Source organism: Ursus americanus, chromosome 3 (assembly GCF_024610735.1).
Source record: "Ursus americanus isolate L20-20 chromosome 3, mUrsAme1.1.p, whole genome shotgun sequence".
Classification (NCBI taxonomy): Eukaryota; Metazoa; Chordata; class Mammalia; order Carnivora; family Ursidae; genus Ursus; species Ursus americanus.
The window spans coordinates 27134436-27157854 of record NC_142129.1 but is presented as its reverse complement, the minus strand read 5'-3'; the positions used below and the strand labels follow the sequence as shown (position 1 = coordinate 27157854).

At 37.3% G+C, this 23419-nt stretch overlaps 1 protein-coding gene across 2 annotated transcripts; it reads right to left on the bottom strand.

Moving 5' to 3' along the window:
- Positions 1–5: 5 nt before the first annotated feature.
- NDUFA5 (NADH:ubiquinone oxidoreductase subunit A5) lies at positions 6–13234 on the bottom strand. Of its 2 annotated transcripts, XM_045792738.2 has the most exons (5): positions 13078–13229; positions 12710–12754; positions 10043–10159; positions 4599–4664; positions 6–1428 (listed from the first exon to the last, which is right to left on the bottom strand). In XM_045792738.2, the coding sequence occupies exons 1-5, from the start codon at positions 13096–13098 to the stop codon at positions 1327–1329; spliced, it is 351 nt and encodes a 116-aa protein (XP_045648694.1). In that variant the 5' UTR covers positions 13099–13229; the 3' UTR covers positions 6–1326. The 2 variants fall into 2 exon arrangements, with proteins under 2 accessions (XP_045648694.1, XP_045648695.1); XM_045792739.2 differs by lacking the exon at positions 10043–10159 and having other exon boundaries at positions 13078–13234.
- Positions 13235–23419: the final 10185 nt, after the last annotated feature.

The window sequence follows — 23419 nt, the reverse complement described above, 5'->3', positions numbered from 1 at the left end:
CTCAATCCACTTCATTTAATATTTATTTACCATTCAAATTACAGCTCTGTTAAGGGGAGAAATGTATCAGAAAAAAATACAGTTTTCTCATTCTGAAAATTCCGAATGATTCTGCTTTGCCACAGGGATACCAAAAGACACAAAAACACGTGTACAAACACACACAAAAGTACTATCTTTGGGGGCACCTGGGTGGCACAGCGGTTAAGCGTCTGCCTTCGGCTCAGGGCGTGATCCTGGCGTTATGGGATCGAGCCCCACATCAGGCTCCTCCTCTATGAGCCTGCTTCTTCCTCTCCCACTCCCCCTGCTTGTGTTGCCTCTCTCGCTGGCTGTCTCTCTATGTCAAATTAATAAATAAAATCTTTAAAAAAAAAAAGTACTATCTTTGAAGATAAAAAATACCAAATTTAAGTATTAAGAAAAGATAGGGTCTAGGGTGAAAGAGTGAGGACACCTGAAAAGTAATTTATGCCAAATGTTTCTTTCCTTGAATTAGCATTTATCTTGGGTTTGATACTCAATTGCACTCAAACTTAGTGAAACCTACCTAGTGATTCCACTTTGAAGTTACAACCCATGTACGACTAAGATGTTCTGAATATAAGCCTATCTGTAGGTCAGATAAACTTTAGGAACTCTTGATGTCTCTCCTTTTACATATATTCTATCTCTATCCTGATGTGCTTTGGTTGATCAAGAAAACTAAAAGCTAAAGAACAGAAAGCTAACTTCTTTAAATAAGACAAACGGAAAAGTTTTTCCAACTATCACTATAAGAAATTTTTTTCTTTCAAGAAAGAAATTTTTCTTTCAAATACCAAATCAATTTCCTCAACTGTACAACTATAATTTGATGGCTTTTAATCTTACTACTTCACTTTAGTGATCTATAAATTTGTCTAAACAGTAATAATAATTAGGTACCTTTCCTGTGTTTTTTTTTTTTCAGGATAAAAATCATTAAATGATGTGTTGAAGACATCACTATAAATATTTCACATTTTGGTTATGGCTTCCGCATTGAAAATCTACAGAAATTTTTCCAACTAACTTTCAAATCTTTCCACAAGCTCTCTGTAAAAAAAAAAACAAAAAAAAACAAAAAAAAAAAAACCTTTGAGATAATTTAAATGAATGCTTTACATATCAGAAATGGATTCACAAGTTCCTATAACCATAGTCATCAATTTTAAGAAGTGTCCTAAATATGTTCTGTATTAGTTTCCTTAATTATAAGATGTCAATAATATAGAAACATTTTTAATATAACAGAACATTTAATTACATCCATTTCCCATCAACACACTAGTCATTTGATGATGATTATATTGGCCATTTCCACTGGTTGGCAGGAGGCTCTTCCACTAAAGGCTCCCATGGTTTCCACTGTATCATTTTTCTTGCCAGACTTAGTTCATTTTCAGCCTGTTAATAAAAATTTTTAAAAGACCATTTGATTACACTGTTCAGTAGATATTTATCATAGCTAATGATTGAAATATAATTAGAAGAACCATTTTCATATTAATACCTAGTAAGCTATTCCACCATCAATGTTAAACATTATTAATAAAGTTATCTTAATTCTCACAGCTACATAATCATGAGTAAGAAAGGATGGCTTTTGATTTTTTCTATTGATTAAAACTTGCTATTAGAGTGTTCAAAATTTACTTGGTGGATTTTCAATCTTAATTGTTTCACCATCAGATTACAAATTCTTTGAGAATGAGAAGTATGTCTCTTCACCTATGTCATGGCTTTTAAGCTTTAGTTTATAATGGCTCACAGTAAAACACAACAAACAAATTCTACCAAAGTATCCAAAATATGCACATAAAAGTAAAATGAAACTAAAAATATCATTACCTTTACTAGCTATGATACATTATTTTCTATTATTTTTTTAAAATGCTAGTCACAACCCAATCTAACTGATTTCTTGACCCATAATCACTTGAGACCCATAGTTTGAAAAACAGTGAACTATGGAGTGTAGAATATCATACGTGCACAGAAATTATTTATTGACTGAATTAATTTCCTTAGTCAGATTATGTTACATCTCCTTTTTCCCTTCAAACAAATTTGTAACAAATATTTTAGGTATCTTTTTATTTCACATTTTTTTTTTTTACAACAAGAAGACCTACGACCAACTCTGGCCAACTTAAAAGAACACTGTTAAACACCTGTCAGGATGTCAGAGAAGGAATTCAAATACAGAATAAGTGCCAGATTCTATCACAGGCTGTAATTCTATAGTAAAGGCAATGCTTCATTTATGCCAGTGGGGCAAAACAGCCAATATATGTTTAGCAGCAAGTCTAAACTGTATACAAACAATGAGTTAAAAAGTAGATGAATAGAAATCTGAGGGTAGAGGGATTTACTAATGATGAAATAAGAAAATAGCATAAATACTAACTAAAAATATCCCTAAAGATAGCTGTTTCCCTGACAGCCCTTTGGCCTGGGTCTCGACCATTCATACTTTCTTTAAGCCCCCAAGGCATCGTGTAGTGTGGGAGGGTGCCTAACCCTGAACATCATTTGAGATCAACCCCATTTCAGGTAGCTGGACCCAGCTGCATGAGACCCCTATTGCCCACTCCTTGACTTCAAACATAGTACCTTTTCCTTATTCCCCTCATACTATCCCTCTAGAAATGGGCTGTCAAAAATGGTAGCTACTACCTACATGTGACTACTGAATAGGCATTTGAAATGCAGCTAGTTCAAATTCAGGGATATGCTACAAGTATAAAATACACAAAAGATTCTGAAGACTTGGTATGAAAAAAGAATATAAAATATATCAATATTTTTATATTGGTTACATGTTTCAATAATATTTTAAATATGTTAGATTAAGTAAAACATTATTAAAATTTAACCTTAATACTGCTCATGAAAATGTGGAGGATGGAACAGCTGACTTAAAAATATCTGTAACTGTAACTGCATGATAAATTAATGCATAAGTTAAACTAAAGTCATAATCAAAGTGACATCCGACAGAAAAGAAAGAGGAACAGGAAAAGGACAATAAGTTAGCAGCAAGTTCCCATATGGTACAACAGCTGGTAAATGAACAGGCCAGGAAAATAGGCCTCTGAATGACTGAAATTGTCTACATTCATAAAAAGCTGTCTGAATGCCCTATTCCTCTTTTAACAGGGCCATCTAAGAATTCTTTTGAATTGTGGCGCCTGGGTGGCTCAGTCGTTAACCGTCTGCCTTCGGCTCAGGGCGTGATCCTGGCGTTATGGGATCAAGCCCCGCTGATCAGGCTCCTCCACTAGGAGCCTGCTTCTTCCTCTCCCACTCCCCTGCTTGTGTTCCCTCTCTCTCTTGCTGTCTCTCTGTCAAATAAATAAATAAAATCTTAAAAAAAAAAAAAAGAATTCTTTTCAATTTGTCTATCATGTCTGTTGGTGATATACCTCCCTAATCACCAATAGTACCCAACATTTCCTTTTATTTGTCCTTTAATAAGACTCAAGAAGAAATGGTTCATTTTTTAAATGAAAAAAATGTATAAATTAAACAAAACAGAATTGAGTATCACACGGCTTCTAAGGGTAGAGATCTAAACCTATAATATTGGGGCGGGGGGTTGCTGAAGTGGTGGGGCAAAGGAGGAGGGTGATTTGACCAAATAAAAATTTTAAAAATCTCTACTATGAGAGAAAATATTCAGTTGAAGTCAAAAGGGAAAGAAGAGACTTAAAAAATATGCAGGTAATATAGCAAAAGTTTAAGGTTAGTATCTCTTTTATTTTAAAAAACACTCAAAGAAATATAGAAGAAAAACACTAAAAACAAATGATAGAGTAAAAACATTAATGATATAATTTATAAAACACAAAATACAAGAACATATTTTAAGTTTACTAGTAATTGGGGAAAAATGCACAACTTAAAAAAAAGCATAGATGTGTTAATCAAAGTCAAAAATACATTTTATTTTATTTATTTTTTTTCCTAAGATTTTATTTATTTATTTGACAGAGAGAGAGACAGCCAGTGAGAGAGGGAACACAAGCAGGGGGAGTGGGAGAGGAAGAAGCAGGCTCCCATCAGAGGAGCCCGATGTGGGGCTTGATCCCAGAACGCCGGGACCATGCCCCGAGCTGAAGGCAGACACCTAACGACTGAGCCACACAGGCACCCCCAAAAATACATTTTAATTTTATGATTTTATGATTCAAAAAATCTGTATTGCTTCATATTAAAAATATATTAAGCCTTTAAAACATAAAATATGTATCTAAAAAGATAAAATTATTCAAATAATAGTAATATTGTGTTACTAGCTTGAATTAAAGGCTAACAAGAACATACTGATTAAATTCAAGGTGTATCCAAGGCCAAATTTGAAGCCTCGTAAATTCAAGTTATAATTACTGATAAATATTTAATTGATATATACATGATATAAGTATTTCCTATATGTGATTATTCTTACATTTGAGAGTTGATATAAAGAAATTTTGTTTTCCTTTTTTTCTAGAATGTCAGTTTTGTGTCTCTAAGTATTGTGCCTCTGACCATTTAAAGCCAAACATCAAAATATTCAACTTTTTCTTTACCTGAAGAATCACCTCTTCTAGTTGGCCACCCTGAAGTTGATCTTCTAATTTCTTAACATCTGGTTCCTATAATTTAAGGGAAAAAAGAAAAAAAGATTTAAACAAAGGAGCACAATATCTTAATGTTTCAATATCCTAATTAAAAAGACCCAAATGTAAAATAGCACTTATTATAGCAAACAATTAATTTTTCTTTCATTAAACCCTTACTAATGTTTGCCAAATATCTGGTGGAAACCCATTTTATCTCTCTACTATTTTACTGCTTTTCTGTCTTAATATTAACTTGCTAATCAAGAGTAAGAAATATGATGTCCAACTCATGTCTTTCTAAAATACAGATTTTAAAATACCACTTTATTTTCTTAGTATTTCTTCTATTTCCTCTAAGAGCATTAGTATTCGAAATAAATTCTACCCTATGACCCAGAATTCCACTCCTACGTATATACCAAACAGAAATGTATAATACAATAACCAAATGGCATGTTCAAGAATGTTCACAGCAACATGAATTATAACCCCAAACTAGAAATAATTCAAATAATCACACAGAGAATTAATGAATAAATTACAGTATTTGGATAGAACAGACTACTACATAGCAATGAGAATATACAAACTCAGCTATACGTAAGAACATGGATGATTCCCTCAAACATGATGTTAAATGAAAGAAACCACACACAAAAGAGCACAGACTGACAATTCCATTTATAAAAAGTTAAAAACCAGGTGAAATGAATCTGTGGTGTTAGAGGTCAGAGGAGTAGTTATCTTTAGGAGGGTAGTAACTTGGAGGGGAAAAAGGGAGGGTTTGGGCATTCTGGAAAGGTCCTCTTTTTGATTTGGTGTTAACATGGGTATGATTACTTTGTGAAAATTCATCAAGCTCTACACTTATGATTGCTGCACGTTTCTTTATGTACATTATTCTTCAATAAAACCTTTTTTAAAAAAAGGCTAATATGGTACCTAGAAAATACAATAACATGTATTTATTGCTAGTAAACTGAGTTTTGTGAGATCCAGAAACCATGTTCTACACATACTTACACATATGTAAGTGAGGTGTAAATAGGATGGTTTTTGGCTCACAAAGGGAATGAAAAGAGGGAGAAAAAAACAAAGTTATTTTCTACAGGAATTGGCACGTTCCTGCTTCAGGGCATCTGCTGGCTGACCAGGGATATCTGCATGGCTTATTCCTTCACTTCCATCAAGTTTTTGCTCACATATGACCTTCTTAGTGAGGACCACTCTGATAATAACTTATATTGTGGTAGACTAAATAATGTCCCACAAAATGTATATGACCTAATCTCTAAAACCTATGAATGTTACCTTGTGTGGCAAATACTTTGCAGATGTAATTAAGAATCTTGACACAGATTATCCTAAATTATCCAAGTAGGCCCTAAATACAATTACAGGTACCCTTATAAGACAGAGGCAGAGGGAAATTATGTACAGAAGAAGAGAAAGTATTGTGACCACAGAGGCAGAGATTAGAATAATAAACCAAAAAATGTTGAAAGCCACCAGAGCTGGAAGAGTCAAGGACCAGGTTCTACCCTAGAACCTCTAAAAGGAATGCAGTCTTTGTCAACACCTTGATTTGGGCCATTGGTACTAATTTTAGAATTTTGGCTTCCAGAAATGTAAAAGAATAAATTTCTATTGTTTTAAGCCACGAAGTTTATTAGAACAGGCAGAGGAAACAAATATATATTGTAACATTCCTCAACACCCAGATACACATCATTCTCTTTTCATTAATCCTTCACTGCATTTAACTATTTTCTAACATGCTATATAATGTACTTATTTATTAACTTACTTCTTTGCCTCCCACCATTAATCTGTAATCTCCAAGAAGGCAGGGATTTTTATCTGTTTTGTTCATTGTCATATAGGCACTGGCTTCCATGTCTACAACCATACATGGCATATAACAGGCATTCAGTGTTTCTTGAATAAATGAAAACAGTTGTAAAAGAAGGGGGAGGAAAGCAGATGAAGATGTTTGAGAAAGATTGTTTAACTCAGAATTAACTGATCTTAAAAGCCAAACTTCAAAAGCAAAACAGGGAAGTGGTTACTGTTAAGAGACCCAGGAGAGTGAAAAAAAGAAAGCAAGGAAGGTTCAATATTTTCAACTCAAGAGAATCCTGTACTAGGAAAACAATTCAAAATTTGTCTTATTGAAGGTAAGTTAATAATATGACTTCTATTTACCAGTGGCAGAACATCATTAAGCTTAATAAGCTACCAAGTACTGCCATGTGCTTGCAACTGTGTTAAGCACTGTACATATATTACATTCAGTCCTAACAATAAGTATTCAGGTAGGTATTATTATACCCAATTTTAGATGAGGAAACTGAGACAAAGAAATGGGCAATATGCCAATAGTCACTCAGCAATTATGTATTAGCACTGAGATGAATGTTTTGGACAGGCCACAAACCAGTACTGTCACCCATATTCTATCTTCCCAGTATAATCTGAAAAAATATTTACTTTTATTTCCATTTTAGGCTTAGTAAGTAGATACTTTTTAATCATAACAATATTACTGAAGACTTTGTGTACAACTCTATTGAGGGTTAAAAATCTGTAATAATTTTACCAAAAACAGGAATTGGTGATACAACTATTATGGAGTGCTTGGCATTGTTAAAACTATTTGTATGTAGCCTTTTGGATAAACAAACATTTCTATAGGACCTTATATAAATATAGCACCAGGTACTATGCTAGATTCCTGGGATATAAAGATGAATGCAAACATCACTCATAAGTAGCTATGGACTAGCAGAGAAGATATAAATAAAATACAGTGTGACATGGGGCGCCTGGGTGGCTAAGCCATTAAGCGTCTGCCTTTGGCTCAGGTCATGATCCCAGGGTCTTGGGATCGAGCCGCTCATCGGGCTCCCTGCTTGGCAGGAAGCCTGCTTCTCCCTCTCATGCTCCCCTTGCTTGTGTTCCCTCTCTCGCTGTCTCTCTCTGTCAAATAAATAAATAAAATCTTAAAAAAAAAGAAAAAAAAATACAGTGTGACAGATGCAATGGAAGAAAAGCAAGAAAGCTGTTAATCTCTACTTAGGTAAGAAGAGGCTTCACAGAGGAAGTAACAGATCTTGAGGCCCGAGTAAGAACTGCCAGAAAGACAAGGTAAGGGCATTCCAGGAAGAGGGAAGAGAAAATACAAAGAAACACGAAAATAAAATTGCACGTAATTCACATAACTATCAGCTGTTTGGTATTGCTGAGGTATAGGGTAGGATATTAGAAATGACAAGGTAAGAAGAAACCCAGAGTCAGATCTTGGGGGCACCTTCCATACCATGCTAAGGACTTTATTATTCTGTAAGTCAGTGGTTCCCAAACCTGGCTGTACATCGAAGACTTGCAGATAAAAGTAGTTAGGTAAGTTTCATACAACTAACTCAGCAAAAATTCTTAAACTCGGCCTCTGAGAAACACTAACCAAGAAACCACAAGAAGGTTTTTAAAGCAGGAAGAACCTGGATCAGACTTATATATTGAAAAAGATCACCCTATTGGCAATGTGGGGCATATAATGAAGTATGATGAAACTACACACAGACCAGTAAGTTATGAGGCAATTAAAAGAACTCAAGTCAGAGAAAACTATTTTAGAACTAATAAGTGAAAGTAATGACAGTAAACTACTCTTTAGTTGACACTGGCTAAAAGAGAAAAGAAAAATACGGCAAAACTAAAGGAAGATATAAAGATAACAGTTTTCTTTTTAAGATAGGATAAGCTAAACACATTTTGAGGCTATCTGAAAGATAATAAAATCGGAGGCTAAAAAGAGAAATACAGAAAAATGATTAAAGTGGAATAAGGTTATAGAGAAGGAAAGCAGAGAAAGACTCAAAGAGTTGAAGAGCTTTACCTCGTGAAAAGAAAAAGGGAAATGTCTTAACTCTGTGATGGGAAAAAATGCATAAGCCTGTTTATATTAAGGAAAACATGAAATCAAAAGAAATGCTGAACTTCCCCTTAGAGACTTTAATCTGTAAGTCACTTTCACAATTGCCAAACTAAGAATAAAAATTCTAAATCAAATTGCATTGCTTTGCTGCATACCTAGGGAAAAAGAATTACTCTCTTTGGACTATAAAGTTTGGTAACATAATAATAAGAAAAATATATTAGGGCCACTTATTACATATATGTAAATTACTTTTAGAGTTTATGAACACTTTTGGATAATTACAAAAGTCTGTGAAATAATTGCTAGTGTGAAATTTAATAATTTAAAAATTTAATTGCACAATAGTGCAATACAGTTTGGTATAAAAGAATTAGCAGCAGTCTATGGTGTGTCTGGCTAGGGCCTTTGATTAAAAACCTGTAAAATGCTTGTATTAGTCTGCTAGGGCTACCAACAAAATACCATAGACTGTGTGGCTTCAACAACAGAAATCTATCTTCTCATAGCTCCGAGACTGTTAGTCCAAGATCAAAGTCCAATAAGGTCAGTTTCTGACAAGAGCTTTCTTTCTGGCTTACAGATAGTTACCTTCTCATTGTGTCCTCCTCACATGGCTGTCTCTTCTTATAAGGACACTAATCCTACTGAATCAGGGTGCCAATCTTATGACCTCATTAACCTTAATTACTTCTGTAGATGTTCCACCTACACTAGAGGTAACAGTTAGGGTTTCAACATATGAATCTGGGGGAAGGGGGGGAACACAGTCAGTCCTTAACAATGTTTGATACAACTTTTGGTAATTAAGATACTGACTTGGTCCTCTTTGCAACAAAGCACTTTTTAAAATGGTTATTTCTGGGGCACCTGGATGGCTCAGTCGTTAAGCGTCTGCCTTCGGCTCAGGGCGTGATCCTGGTGTTCTGGGATCAAGCCCCGCACCAGGCTCCTCCACTAGGAGCCTGCTTCTTCCTCTCCCACTCCCCCTGCTTGTGTTCCCTCTCTCGCTGGCTGTCTCTCTCTGTCAAATAAATAAATAAAATCTTTATAAATAAATAAAATGGTTATTTCTGAGAACTTTTTTTTTAAACACAACAGACATGTTTTGTTTTGCTTTCATTCTTCTCTACTCTGAAACTAGAGAAAAGAGGTAAGGATTGATGTATCTATAGATAAGTCAATAATCAACAAAGGACTAGGGATAGGGAAGAGAGGTAAAAGAACAATGTGAACATAGAGAAGAGACTTGATGTTATTCTTTCACTCTGGTATTTAACAGTGGCTTGCACATGGAAAGCACTTAGTAAACAGGAGTTTGCTGAATGAAGTGAAGAAAGGATGGATGGAAAGCACAGAATAAAGAACAGAAGAGAGGAAAGTATGTAGAATATGCAAAAAAAAGCAACTGAACTTTGTTAATATTGCATTGAAACTATAAATCCAAGAAAACAAAATCAAGTCAGCTACTTACCGCTTTAACCATACTCAGCTTCTCATTTGTAATCTGTTCTGTATACTTTCTATATGCTGCATTTTTAGGAATTTGCTCAAGAACATCAAGAATCTTTGTGTACAATATTCTTAGCCTCTGAAAAGACAAATCATACACATTTCCAGTTTAAAATCCTCAGATTCAACAGAACACTTCAAAAAGTCTCACAAATTAGAAAAAAAAAAAAACCCTCACATTTGTTTTTTAAAAAGCATTCCTTGTTCATTTCTTCATGTCTATGCCCTATCTATCACCTTTATAACTGAGGAAAAATATGAGTACAGTTGACCCTTAAACAACGCTAGCATTAGGGGGCGGATCCCTAGCATGGCTGAAAATCCACGTATAACTTATGACTCTCCCAAAACTTAATAGCGTACTGTTGACCAGAAATCTGACCAATAACATAAACAGTTGGTTAACACATATTTTTATGTTATATGTATCACATATTATATTCTTACAATAAAGCAACGGAAAAGAAAATGTTATTAAGAAAATCCTAAAGAAAATACACTTACAGCACTGTATTGTATTTGTTGAAAAAATCTGCATATACGTGGACCCATGCAGTTCAAACCTGTGCTATTCAAGGGTCAAGTGTATAAATATGGATACTTTTCATGTTGCATGAACAACAAAAGTTGTACAGAAGCCAAAGGCATGATAACAAGTAAAAATAAAACTGCAATCTAACTTATTGCTAATGATCTATTTGAAAATCAACTCATTTACTAAATCATTATTTCTCAAATTGAGATCCTAAGCACTACAAATTCGGATTTTTTTTTCAATTTTTCTTATTTGAATTTCTGTATAAGTAAAACATACAAACAATGATTATCAGGGTGATCAAATTTAACGAAATGTAGTCGTAATACTTCAGCTTATGATGACTGAGTTGGTATCATGTCAATGAAGGTTTCACCACAGTTTTTAGACAATAATGAGTCATTATGAACTTATAAGAAGTACACAATATTCATTCAACAAACCTTATATTTACTGAGCACATACCACGTGCTAGTCATAGTTCTAGCAGTGAACAAAATAAAAAAAAATCCCTGCCTTCATGAAAACCTACCTTCTAATAGAGAGAGTCAATGAGCAAGATAAATTAGTAGAATACAGTGTGCTGAATGGTGATCTGGAGAGCCTTTGTTAGGACTCTTCTATAGAGAGTGAAATCAAAAGCCAGTGGAGGGTTTTGCGGAGTGACATGACCAGACTCACATTTGTCAGACTGACTCTAGCCTGACTGAAAAAAGACCAAACTGAAGCAGTGACAAAGAAGGAGAGGTAGTTAGGAAGCAAATGCAATTATCTACAGCTTGATGATGGTAGCTGAGAACATGGTAGTAGCAGAGGAGATGGTGAGAAGTACTCAAAATCTGGATATATGCTAAAAGTAGAAACCCAGAGGATTTAATTAAGTACTAAATATGGGGTGCTAGCAAAAGAGAGAAATTAAGCATGATTTCAAGGTTTCTGACCTGAGTGAACACAAGAATGGAACTGCCATCCATTGAGGTGAGCAAGCCTGAGAAGAGCAGGTTTTAGGCAGAACAGCAACCCAATTTTGGACATTAAGTTTGGGTTACCTGTCTGACATTCAAGTGGAGATATCCACTAAGCAATTAAATACAGAAGGCTCTCATAAAAAGAGGTCAGTGCCTGGTACAGAAATCTAACAGTTATCAGTGTATAGATGGCATTTAAAACCACTCGACTGGGTCCAGACAAGGAGATAAATATAAATAGATAAAAGTTTCAAGAAGTAAGTCTTAGCACTCCAAAATTTGTAAGTGGGGATATGAGAAATAACCAGAATAGGAGAAGGCAAAAAGAGTAAAGAGGATTAAAAAACACACACACACACAAACACAAACAAAAACCCAGGAGACTGAGGTGTCCCCAAGCACAAAGTGCTTGATGGAGACAGTGCCAAATGTGGCAAGTGCTGTTACTGGGTCAATTAAGATGAGAAACGTGAGCTGACCATTGGATTTAGCAGCACAGAAATCATGGCGACCTTGAAAAGAGCAGTTCTAATCAAGTCTGAGGGGAGTTGAGTTCAAAGGGGAGTGAGAGAAAATGGAGACAGTAAAGTACACCTAAGTCTTTCGAGTCATCTATAAAGGGAGGAGAGAAATGGTGTGATTATTGAAGGGAGGATAGGGATCGAGGGAGGAGGTTTTTAAAGTTTTTTTTTTTTAATGGACGCATTCCCACTAGAAGAGAAAACTGATGACATAGGGGGTTAATAGCTAGAGCGATATATTCGGTAAACCAAAGTGTACTGGAATCTAAGGCACCTAAGGCAGAAAATGTGAGGCCGGGAAGAGGTGGAAAATGGAAATATAGGTATGGGAGGGCACACACAAAAGCACAAGGGAAGCCACGAGAAGGCTACGGAAAAACTGAACAAGAAAAGTGGCTTAAGAACGAGGTCACGGCACATGCACACACGCACACAAATACAAACACACGGCACCAATCAACGAAGTAGACACTGTTCTTGTCTCAAGACAGCTCTCAGGCTGAGTTGTTATTGGAGGCTTGAAATATCCGCATTCCCTTAGCCTTTCAAACAAGGTCACAGGGGTCTAGCCGTCCTTGGGAAGTCAAGAACGAAGCAGCACGTACCTCGTGTGGGGTCTCACAGACAGCCAATCCCACAAGGCCGGTGGTCTGTTCAAAAACAAAACACGATTCACGCTGTTTACAATTCCGCCCGTCCACCACGCTAAGGAAAGGCAAAACCACCAGTTCCGGGGCTAAAACTGGCCTAAAACCAGCTATCGGTCTCTCAAAGCCACTAGTTTGGAGCGTTTTTTCTGCCTCTCCTAGCGGAGGTACCAAATCTGTCATCCCTGAGGGCACAGCAGAATAAGTCCCCCCAAAAACATGGGCAAGCCCGTGCCAGTTCTGGCCACCACCCGCGGGATGAGGGGCTTTCGGGCTGACTCTACCCCTACGGTCTAAATTCCAACAGTGACCTCCGTTCACCTTACCTTCTTCAGCAAACCCGCCATGACGGCGCCGACAGGACCGGGACGCGCAGCCCTCTGGGAACCTCGCTCAGACCCGCTCAATCCACCACCGAGGCCGCCACACCGTCACCTCGGAAACAGCTTCGTTCAGCCCCTCTCTGGATTTCCACCGGGGCAAAGGCTGTGCCCCGCCCATTTCTGAGGGGAAAATTGACGCATGCGCAATGAGTACACAAGAGTCCAAAGCAGGCGCTCGAAGAAGCTGCCGGGCGTTAACTGTCTTAGGCTGGGTACTTGCTCTTACTACCGTTGACGGCTTGCCCAAAGGCTGAGGGAAACACTCCAAATTTCCAAAAAGCTCGGACAGAACCTGCACTCGGCTTAACGTTTGGCGAATTCCTCAACCTCCCTTCCACAGTGTAGTGTGGAGTAAAATGAGAGTTCTCTGGAGCTATCATCTAAGTGATCTCATAGCAGCAAAGGTTAATTCATAGCGCAAGCATATCAGTATTGTCAGTCTAATGCGCCAAGGCAGTTTGCAGTATGAGGCCTTTTCCTATCTCAACCCTTTTCCACTTCACTTTCGAAAGTACATCATCCACTTTCTCATTTCCCCAGGTAAAGTGATAACAGACCATACCACTTCTCCCCCACTTACCTCTGCAAACATTTATCGAGTACGCATTATGCGTTAGTTACCGGGACATAATTTGTATTATGGATCCCACGTCCTGGAATTTACTGAACAATGATGAAAACATGCATTAATATTTGGTAAGTTGTGGGTTTTTTGAAGATTTTATGTATTTATTTGACAGAGAAAGAGACAGCCAGCGAGAGAGGGAGCACAAGCAGGGGGAGTGGGAGAGGATGAAGCAGTGTCCCAGCGGAGCAGGGAGCCCCATGGGGGGATCGATCCCAGCACCCCGGGAATCACGCCCTGGGCCGAAGGCAAACCCTTAACGACTGAGCCACCCAGGCGCACCTGGTAAGTGTTCTAAAGGAAGTTTGTGTCAAGTGCAGTGGTAGCGGGGAAGAGGAAGTAACCAACCAAAAACGGTAGATGAGTGGAGTTAAAGAAGGCATTTGCTAAAAAGTCAATGGGAGAAAAGCACAACAAATTGAGTGACACACGTGTACAAAGAAATATATATATTCCGAGTAGCAAAAAATGTAACAAACAGTAAAACAACCCGTAGAATGGAAGAAGATATTTCCAACCACATAAAATCACCAAAAGATAAGTGGCACCTGGAATACATAGGAAACTTCCATAAATCAGTAAGAAGATAACTAATAACCAGAACAGGTCTCCCTTCTTCCATTCTTGCCTCCCACTCTGAAATACATTAAATGAGTTAACATGTGTAAGGTGCCTGGCTCAGTGCATGGAACACAATATGACACACGTGGTTGTTATTAATTTTTTATTTCATGGTTATTATTCTCAAACCAGTAACTACAATAATCCTTTTAGAATGTACTGTGCTCAAAATTCTCCCACGGTTTTTCACTCAAGGTGTAAAAGTCAAAGTCCTTTCATCTGCGTATAAGGTCCTGCACCGGATAGCCCCACAGCCTCTCACTTCTCAGACCTGACCTCCTATTCCCATCTCCCTGCTTAGATAGCTGTTCTTCTAACCCTTTTCTTGGAAAACCCTTCCACCAGATGGGCACACATCTCCATCTTTCTCCTCCTCCAGGTCCTTGCTCAAATATTACCTTCTCATTATGGCCGCCCAGGCCATGAGATTTAAAATTGCAAATTACCATGCACTCTTTGTGCTCTTCTCTGTTTCGTTTTCTTCATAGCATTTATCCCCTTCTAATATGCTATCTAATTATCTTACTTATGTTTTTACTGTGCATCACCCTTTCTAGAATATACGAATCATATGCAGTGGAAATTTTTTCCTACCATATCTGAAATGCCTAAAATAGTACCCAGTACATAATAAGCACTCAATAAATATATTTTTAATGAATACAATAGAAAAATAGGCAAAGGAAATGAATAGGCAATTGACAAAAATGGAAACAGGAACAGTCAATAAACATGAAAAGGATTCAACCTCCCTAATAATCAAGAAAATGCAAATCAACTATAATTTAACTGCCATCTAATGGACAAAAATTAAAGACTGACAATACCAAGTGATAGCAAGGATGTGGAGCAACAGGAACACTCATATACTGCTGGTGGGAGTGAATTGGTGTAATCACTTTAGGGAATAATTTCACAATAGTTAGTTGAAGATATGCAAAACCTACAACTGAGTGTTATAGGCTGAACTATGACCTCCCCAAATTCATATGTTGAAGTAATAATCCCCACTACCTCAAAATGTGACCTTATATAAAAATAGGGTCATTGCAAATATAATCAGCTAAGATGAGGTCATTAGAGTGGGCCCTTGTCTAATAGGACTCATGTCCTTATTAAAAGGAAATATTTGGACACAGAGAAATGTACACAGGGAGAATGGCAAACGTAATGCAAAGATGAAGGCAGAGATAGGGATGATGCTTCTATGAGCCAACAATGAAGAGTGCTAGAAGATCACTAGAAGTTAGGGGAGAGGCAGGGAACAAATTCTCTTAGCCCTTAGAAGAAACCAACTCTGACTTGATCTCAGACTTCTAGCCTCCAGACAGAGCTAATACTTCTAATGATGTCTGAATCCCTGAGTGTGTGGTATTTTGTTACAGCAATCCTATAAACTAACGCTGAGTAATAGATTGATTTGATCATATGTTCCTCTCTTTTAGGATAGCTGTCCCTAGAAATATGAGCCCATGGGGGTCATATTTTTTTCAGCTTCCTATTTCCATTATGGGCGTCATAATCTTTCCAGCTCAGATTACTCAAGAATTAGGCTTCACCACAACTTCCATCATAATCTCTCGCTTCTAGTATTTAAATCCTTCCCAATGACAATTCAGGACAGAGGAAATATGTATTAACACAAGTGCATGTATTAATGGCATTTTAAAGATAAGCAGGCATGTGTATGGATGTATCGACATACAAAAATACAAACTACTGAGCTGGAGCAAACCATCTGATGCATCAATTTGCTCCTGCAATGGTGACATTTGTGTTTGGATACACTAGATTAGATTCGGGAAACGATATTAGGATTGAGAGGAAACGTCCTTATTGTTCAAATCAGATAATGCTGAAATAATCACCAGAACTTAGATGAATGGAAGTTTATGAAGTCACAAAATTTATTCCCTGTCACTTCAGATTCTAAGAATTTTTCGTCACTGTGTATGTGTTCTAGAACGTAGAATCATGTGATTATAAAAGATGCATGTGTTTTCATTTGTTGTAGCTTTGAGAGTTCAGGCTTCTGCCGTACCATATTTGCTACAGACACCACGGCTAGACAGACCTAGCTGATCCTGGCTAAGGTACTGCATAGCTAACCATTTCTATGTGGTGGGAAAATGTGTAGGTTTTCTGAAGCAATCCCTTTGCAGAGGTGCGAGGCTATGTATGGCGGGGGCTTGATAGTGGTGTCCTGTGGATGGTGACAGTAGAATTGGCTACAAAGAAATCAACCTTGGCACCTGTGATATCAGAAAGGGATTTGGGAGTATCTTAATATGAGTAGCAAGGACATCAAATGCATGATTCCCTCAGTTGGGAGAGAGTTCTCCCAGAAGGTAAGTGTTAGAATCCTCCTAAGGAAGGAGACAGATGTTAGGAAGTTCTGTAAACAAAATTAGAGCAGGCCAGGTGACTTAGAGCTAAAATCTGGATCTCATGTTTTATATAATATGCTGTGGAGGACCCCTCGCCTATTCAATAAGAGAGGTCCTGTTTCCCCCAAATTAAGTAACTGGAAGAGTTAGGACTTCCTACACTGCTGCTTAATGACAGAGTCTCTTCTGTGAAGGCTGGATCTTACCAAAGTTAGGTAGTAAAAGTGTCTCTCTAGAATCTAGGGCTCTGGAGCTATGCTCCCCAGCCAGTTACTTGAAGGAGGAATGAAACCAGACGGCTGGAAAAGAAGAAAGCATCTCAATGAGGGGCTTATTCCTGATAATCTAGAGGAGATAAGTACTACCTTGGCCAGTTTACTCTTAGTTTTTATGGTCAGGGAGCAGGGGTAAAAATAATGTCCCCTCAGGGAGTATTCTTTCCTCTCCCAGACTTGGCAAGAAAGAAAATCATTTTTTTCAAGTTAGCTCTTAGAACAGACCGAAATATTAACGTTTGAATTGTTTGGATATTACCCACCTTTTGTGCCTCCATTCATATCAGTCAAAACATTTTGGATTTTTTCCAGTCTTTGCTATCTACACTATGGATATTTGTAAAAAGTGTCTATAACTAGATAAGTTTTGATATGTTTTCTATATGATGGTTTTTAGAACCTTACTCTAAATTGGGCTATAATTCAGATAAAAGCCATTACCATGTTTTATCTTAGTGGTTGTCGGCTTCCAGTATTTGAGTTACCTGACGTGTGAAAATGGGGATATCTGACACAGCCACCCAGAATTGGGATAAGTTTAACATTGAGGTTAAACATAGGTATCTCTATTGAAGAACAGAACCTATGGAAGGATTGAGTAATAGAGATTTCTAGGGGCACCTGGGTGGTTCAGTCAGTTAAGCGTCTGCCTTCGGCTCAGGTCATGATCCCAGAGTCCAGGGATCTCCACAGGGAGCCTGCTTCTCCCTCTGCCTCTGCCTCCCTCCCTCTCTCTCTCTCTGTCTCTCATGAATAAATAAATAAAAACTTAAAAAAAAAAAAGATGTCTATCTACTTCACCCCTGCTAGTGGGGGGCATGTCCAGCACCACTTCTGTGCACTGAAAGCTGCTGCTCTCCACTTGAAAGCAAGCAAGAAAAAAAGTGCGGAATGTCAGGAATTTTTTAAGCAGGTGGAAACTATCTTATGAGATTAAAATAGTAAACATTTATTAACATAAATAATAATAATCATATACTAATAAAATGGTAATAAAACAATAATTATTTTAAAAATGAACACCTTGGGGCGCCTGGGTGGCACAGTCGTTAAGCTTCTGCCTTCGGCTCAGGGCGTGATCCCAGCGTTCTGGGATCGAGCCCCACATCAGGGTCCTCTGCTAAGAGCCTGCTTCTTCCTCTCCCACTCCCCCTGCTTGTGTTCCCTCTCTTCGCTGGCTATCTCTCTCTGTTAAATAAATAAATAAAATCTTTTAAAAAAATAAAAATAAAAAAATTAAAATTAAAATGAACACCTTAACAGAATTTAGAAATACGATAATAAGATTTGTCATTTTATATCAATGAGACTAGTTAAAAATAGTTTCTACATTAATGATATCTTTTTGCCAGTTTCTTCTTTTTATTATGCTTAATTTTATCTTATTTGAAAACCTGAGTAAATACTTTAACTGTGGAAACGTTTAATCTAAATGTCATGGTCTGGGATGCCTGAGTGGCTCAGTCAGTTAAGCGTCTGCCTTCGGCTCACGACATGACCTCAGGGTCCTGGGATTGAGCTGTCAAGCTCCCTGCTCAGTGGGGAGTCTGCTTTTCTCTCTGCACCCCCCCACACCCCCTGCACAGGCGCTCTCCCCCCCACCTGTCTCCCTCAAATAAATAAATAAAAATTTCATGGTCAACCTAGCTTTAATTCCCAAGAGTTCCATTATTTGCAATATATAATACTATGCAATTTATAATATGTAATATAAAATGTAGTAAAAAATAGTCTAAGGGACCTTCTTAATACATTCAGGCAACTTGCCTCTCTCCATTACAAAGTAATCCTGTAATATAGAGGTATTAGATAATATCACAAACTGCCTCTTTGTTTTCCTTAGAAAGCCGTTATGACTTCATAAGCCATGCAGTCAGTCTCCAGGAGGTGTTGATAAAGAGACAGAAGTAAATGGCATTCTTGGCAACCTAATACCATTAAGGGGATGAAGAACATTTTTTTTTTTTTAGATTTTCTGGCAATTTCACTTGGCAAAAAACATAATAAGCAGTACAACATAAAGGAGTTTGGTCTAAAATATCTCAGTACATATAGACAGCAAGAAACAAATCTAGTCCAGGAATGGCTAGGACCCAAAAAAGAGCCAATCTGCCACTTAAGAAGTCATTACTAAAAACAATAAATAGCAGGATAAGGAGGGCTTGATTATATGCCCTTATTTGACACTAGAACACTACTGGATGCATTGTTAATAGTTGGAGAATGTATGAGTCTGACTTAAGGGCAGTGAAAGGAAGGAAGGATGGAAGGGGGATAGTCGAAATGTCGCTGTCAGTGCCTGTGGGAGGGAGGGTAGCAGGGAAAAGGAACAGGCTGAAAAAAGGTGGATACTGTTAATAAAATTACAGCTGAACAAGAAGTAGAACCCGTACCCCACAGTAACTCAGGGCCAGTAAACACGGTGGAAAAGGGAAGCTAAATGGAATTCACATAATATCCTAAAAGCACAGCAAAGCTGTGCTTGTTGGAGAGGACAAGGTGGGGAGCCTCTCGAAGAAACAGAGAGGCAAGCACATTACATATAATTGATTTCTCGGCTTAATTACAAGAAAGAGGAGGCAGAAGAGAATAGGAGTGTGATGTAAATGTCTTACTAGGGATAACTTAGACAAGTAGAAATTAGAAGCAAATAATAATTGCTGTTATTATGTCTTTGTCTAAGAAAAACTGCATTATGATATGATTAAATCTTTGTCAACGATATGGAAAGCTTATAACTACCGCCATTGTTACGGGTGGTAGCACTTTTCTTCAAACTACCTCACCATGCCCACAAGTCTCCAAGTGTCCCTTCCAAGAACGCTGCCCAGACACTGCTCTAGTCAGCAGTCACGTGATGCCTTCTTGACTAGATAGTCTAGGCATGAGCAAGGAAAGCTGAATATAGTAAGAAATTGACTTCCTATGTCCTCACTTAACTCCGGCTGGCAAAACCGCTCACCTCTAGTCCTAGGCTTGATCTCACCCACCTTGACAGATTATGGTCTGAGTGGGTATTAGTTCTTCAAGCGACACACAGCAAGGGAGATATCAAGCAATTTCTCCAACCTTATTCTTAATTTGGATGAGTCAAGTGGGCTTATATAGCTTTACTTTTCCAGCCCTGCCCATTTCCCATCCCCACTAGCATTTATATATATGCTTTTTTCTCATATGTATACCCCTCCCCTCTGGTCTTTTCTTCCAAATCATTGTGAACTGAAAAGGATTCTAAGCAGGAATATAGCTGTGCACTTTACCAGCTTTATGGCTTGGCCAGATCCTACAGCTTCACTGGTCCATCTGTGAAACTCACAATGGTTGGATGAGGTCATCGTTTCCTGCAAGAACATCTAGCTGTTCAAGACTGCATTCCAGGGCATTCAGGTCAATATACATTGTAATGGCATTTGTTTTGATTCCTATTTTTAAGTAATAAGAAACATCTTTAAAATTTTCCTATTAAGACTATCTGAAAGCCTCCAAGTGCACAGCAGGTGAATATGTGCTGTGCTTAGTGGAGGTCAGATGAGATTGGGAGCAATTCATCGCACTTGCACATAGAAAACCTTGACAGTTTGACTGTTATTTAGAATTAAATTGCCTCTAATTTTGGTCAGGATATTGACATCTATATAGTCAAGGTACAGAACACTTCCTTTACCATAAGGATCTCTCACATTGCCCTCTTTTTTTTTTAACACGGGTCTTGAACTCATGACCCCGGACCCTGAGATTAAGACCTAAACTGAGATCAAGAGTCAGATGCTTGACCAACGGAGTCACCCAGGTGTCCCTCTCATGTTACCCTTTTATTGCTACTCCATTTCCCTCTCATTCACTCCCCCTTTACCCCTGGCAACCGTCAGCCTGTTCTCCCTCTCAAGAACGTTCTATAAATGAAATCACACAGTGTATTCACAATCCCACGTTTGGGATTCTCTATTTTCACTCAGAATAGTCTCTGGAGATTCATCCAGATAGTTAGATGTATCAATAGTTTGTTCCTTTTTATTGCTGAGTAGTGTTCCATGGTATGGATGTATTACAGTTTAACCACTCACCTGTCAAGGGACAACTGCTACTGTGAACACTCATGGTCAGATTTTTGAGTGAACATACATTTTCATTTCTCTGGTATAACTACACAGGAATGCCATTGCTGGGTCTATTATAATTTCATGCATAAGTGTTTAAGAAGCTATTAAACGGTTTTCCAGAATGGCTGTATCATTTTACATTCCTACCAGAAATGCACAAATAATCCAGTTTTCCACATCCTTGCCAGCATTTAGTGTTGTCACTATTTAATTTTAATCAATCTGACTGGTGTAGAGTGATGTCTCATAGTGGTTGTAATTTCCATTTCCTAATGGCTTGTTGATGGGGAACATCTCTTCAGGTGTTTATTTGCCCTTTATATAGGGTCTTCTCACCAAAAATAAATAAATAAAGGTAACTACGTGAGGTATGGGTGATGTATGAATTACCTCGATTGTGGTAATCATTTCACAATATGTACGTATATCAGATCATTGCATCATACCCTTTAAATATATACAATGTTGTCCATTATACCTCAGAAAAGTGAGCAAACTGAAACATCACCAGCACACCACTAAATTTAGAAATAGTTTCTGCTTCCTCTTTGTTAATTTTGAGAGCAAAAAACTGATTTTTACTTCTTGTACTTTCCCACAGTGCTCTGTACAGAGCTAGTCATAAAGTAGGGAAACCTGACAAATAGACTTGAGTCAACTGACAGATTGTTAAAGCACTGAGGGAGTCATCAGAAATTAGAAGTGATGGAACAACTTGGATTTGAGAACCACAAAACATTCTCTTTCTTTTTTACCACCAACATTCCAGTTTTATTGTATTTTAGACTTAAAAATCATGGAAGGAAAACACTGAAGAAGGCTCTGAAGACGTGTTCAGAAGATCCTGCAATAGCTGTTCTCTCTTTTCACATGCATATTTTCCTCTTAAACCCAAATGGCCTGAGGCTGTATTGTTTAATGTTTATTTGTTTTTTTAGTGATTTCTATTTATTCTAGCCATTCATTCATACAGCGAGGCAGTTAATTCCTTAACCCACTGTACTTTGTTCAAAAGAACTTGTATCAAATAATGTTTTTTTTTTTTTTGAAGAACGGAGTCATGTCTTATCCAGTAATAGGCAGTTTATGTCATGGTTAAGTACTTCTGGTCTCATTTTCCTTCACGGTACTCTTTATTTTTCTATTTCAGTTTCGGATACTTTACTGGATTCACATCCTACTCCGTTAACTTTCAGCTCCTTTGGGCTCTATTTATGACACAAATGGCAGAAAAATATGGAGAGAAAGGTAAGAATTCACCACGAATGTGTGAAATTGATCCTCTTCCTTAAGCATCAAGTTAGGCTCATTTACGTTTAATGATATAACAGATGTATATGCTCTGATTTTTTTAAAAAAATACCTTTTTCTACACGGTCAGCTTTTATTTTTTATGTAATTCTTCACATATTTAGAAAAACATGTATTTTTTATTTAGTGGTTGACTTTATATTTAGAATATTACATAATTCTTTTGGTTTCCAATTTTTTAACAAGTTGCTTTAAGTTCCCTACTAGGAAAAAATTGATGAGATAGTCGTGATCCTTCTTCCACCCCACCACCCCCTGCCTCCCTGTGTTTTCTCTACCACTCAATTTTAGTAAAAAAATATTACTGTTCTCTGTGTTCGCCTTCATATGTTAAATATTTTTACACGTCCATGATATGGTATGTCAACTTTACTTTTTATCATTTTATTCCCAGCCACACCAACTGAGGCAGTCAATACTGCACTAACCTTCTTTGCCTTTCTGACCCAAATTTATGTTGGCTCTATCATTTCTATGTTGTCAGGGCATGTAACATCAACATTCTGTTCTGTAACTCTAATTCCTACATTGCTTTTATTACTAGTTCTACAGTAAATATTTTTTTCAATATTCTCTGCTGATCCATATGTCATAGTTACCCCGTCATTTAGTGTTTGGCTGAATTAATCCTCTAGCACTTTCTTGAAGAAGGTCTCACAGGAACAATATACAGTATTTTTTGAATCTTACAAATGGATCCTTGAAGGACAGCGTGACCAGATATAACATTATTGGCTCATGGTTTCTTCCCTGGAGGGTCTTTAGGTGCTGCTTTGGAGAAATATTATGTCAGATTGCTATTCCCTTTATAAATTTTTTTTTTACCCTAGCAACACAGCTTTCTTTATCTTTAAAATCCAGTAGCATTAGATTATGCCTCTGTATTAACTTTTTAGGTCATTTTCCCCTGACACACAGTATATCCTCTAGCTACTTAGATTTAAATCTTTTATTTCAGGAAGTTTT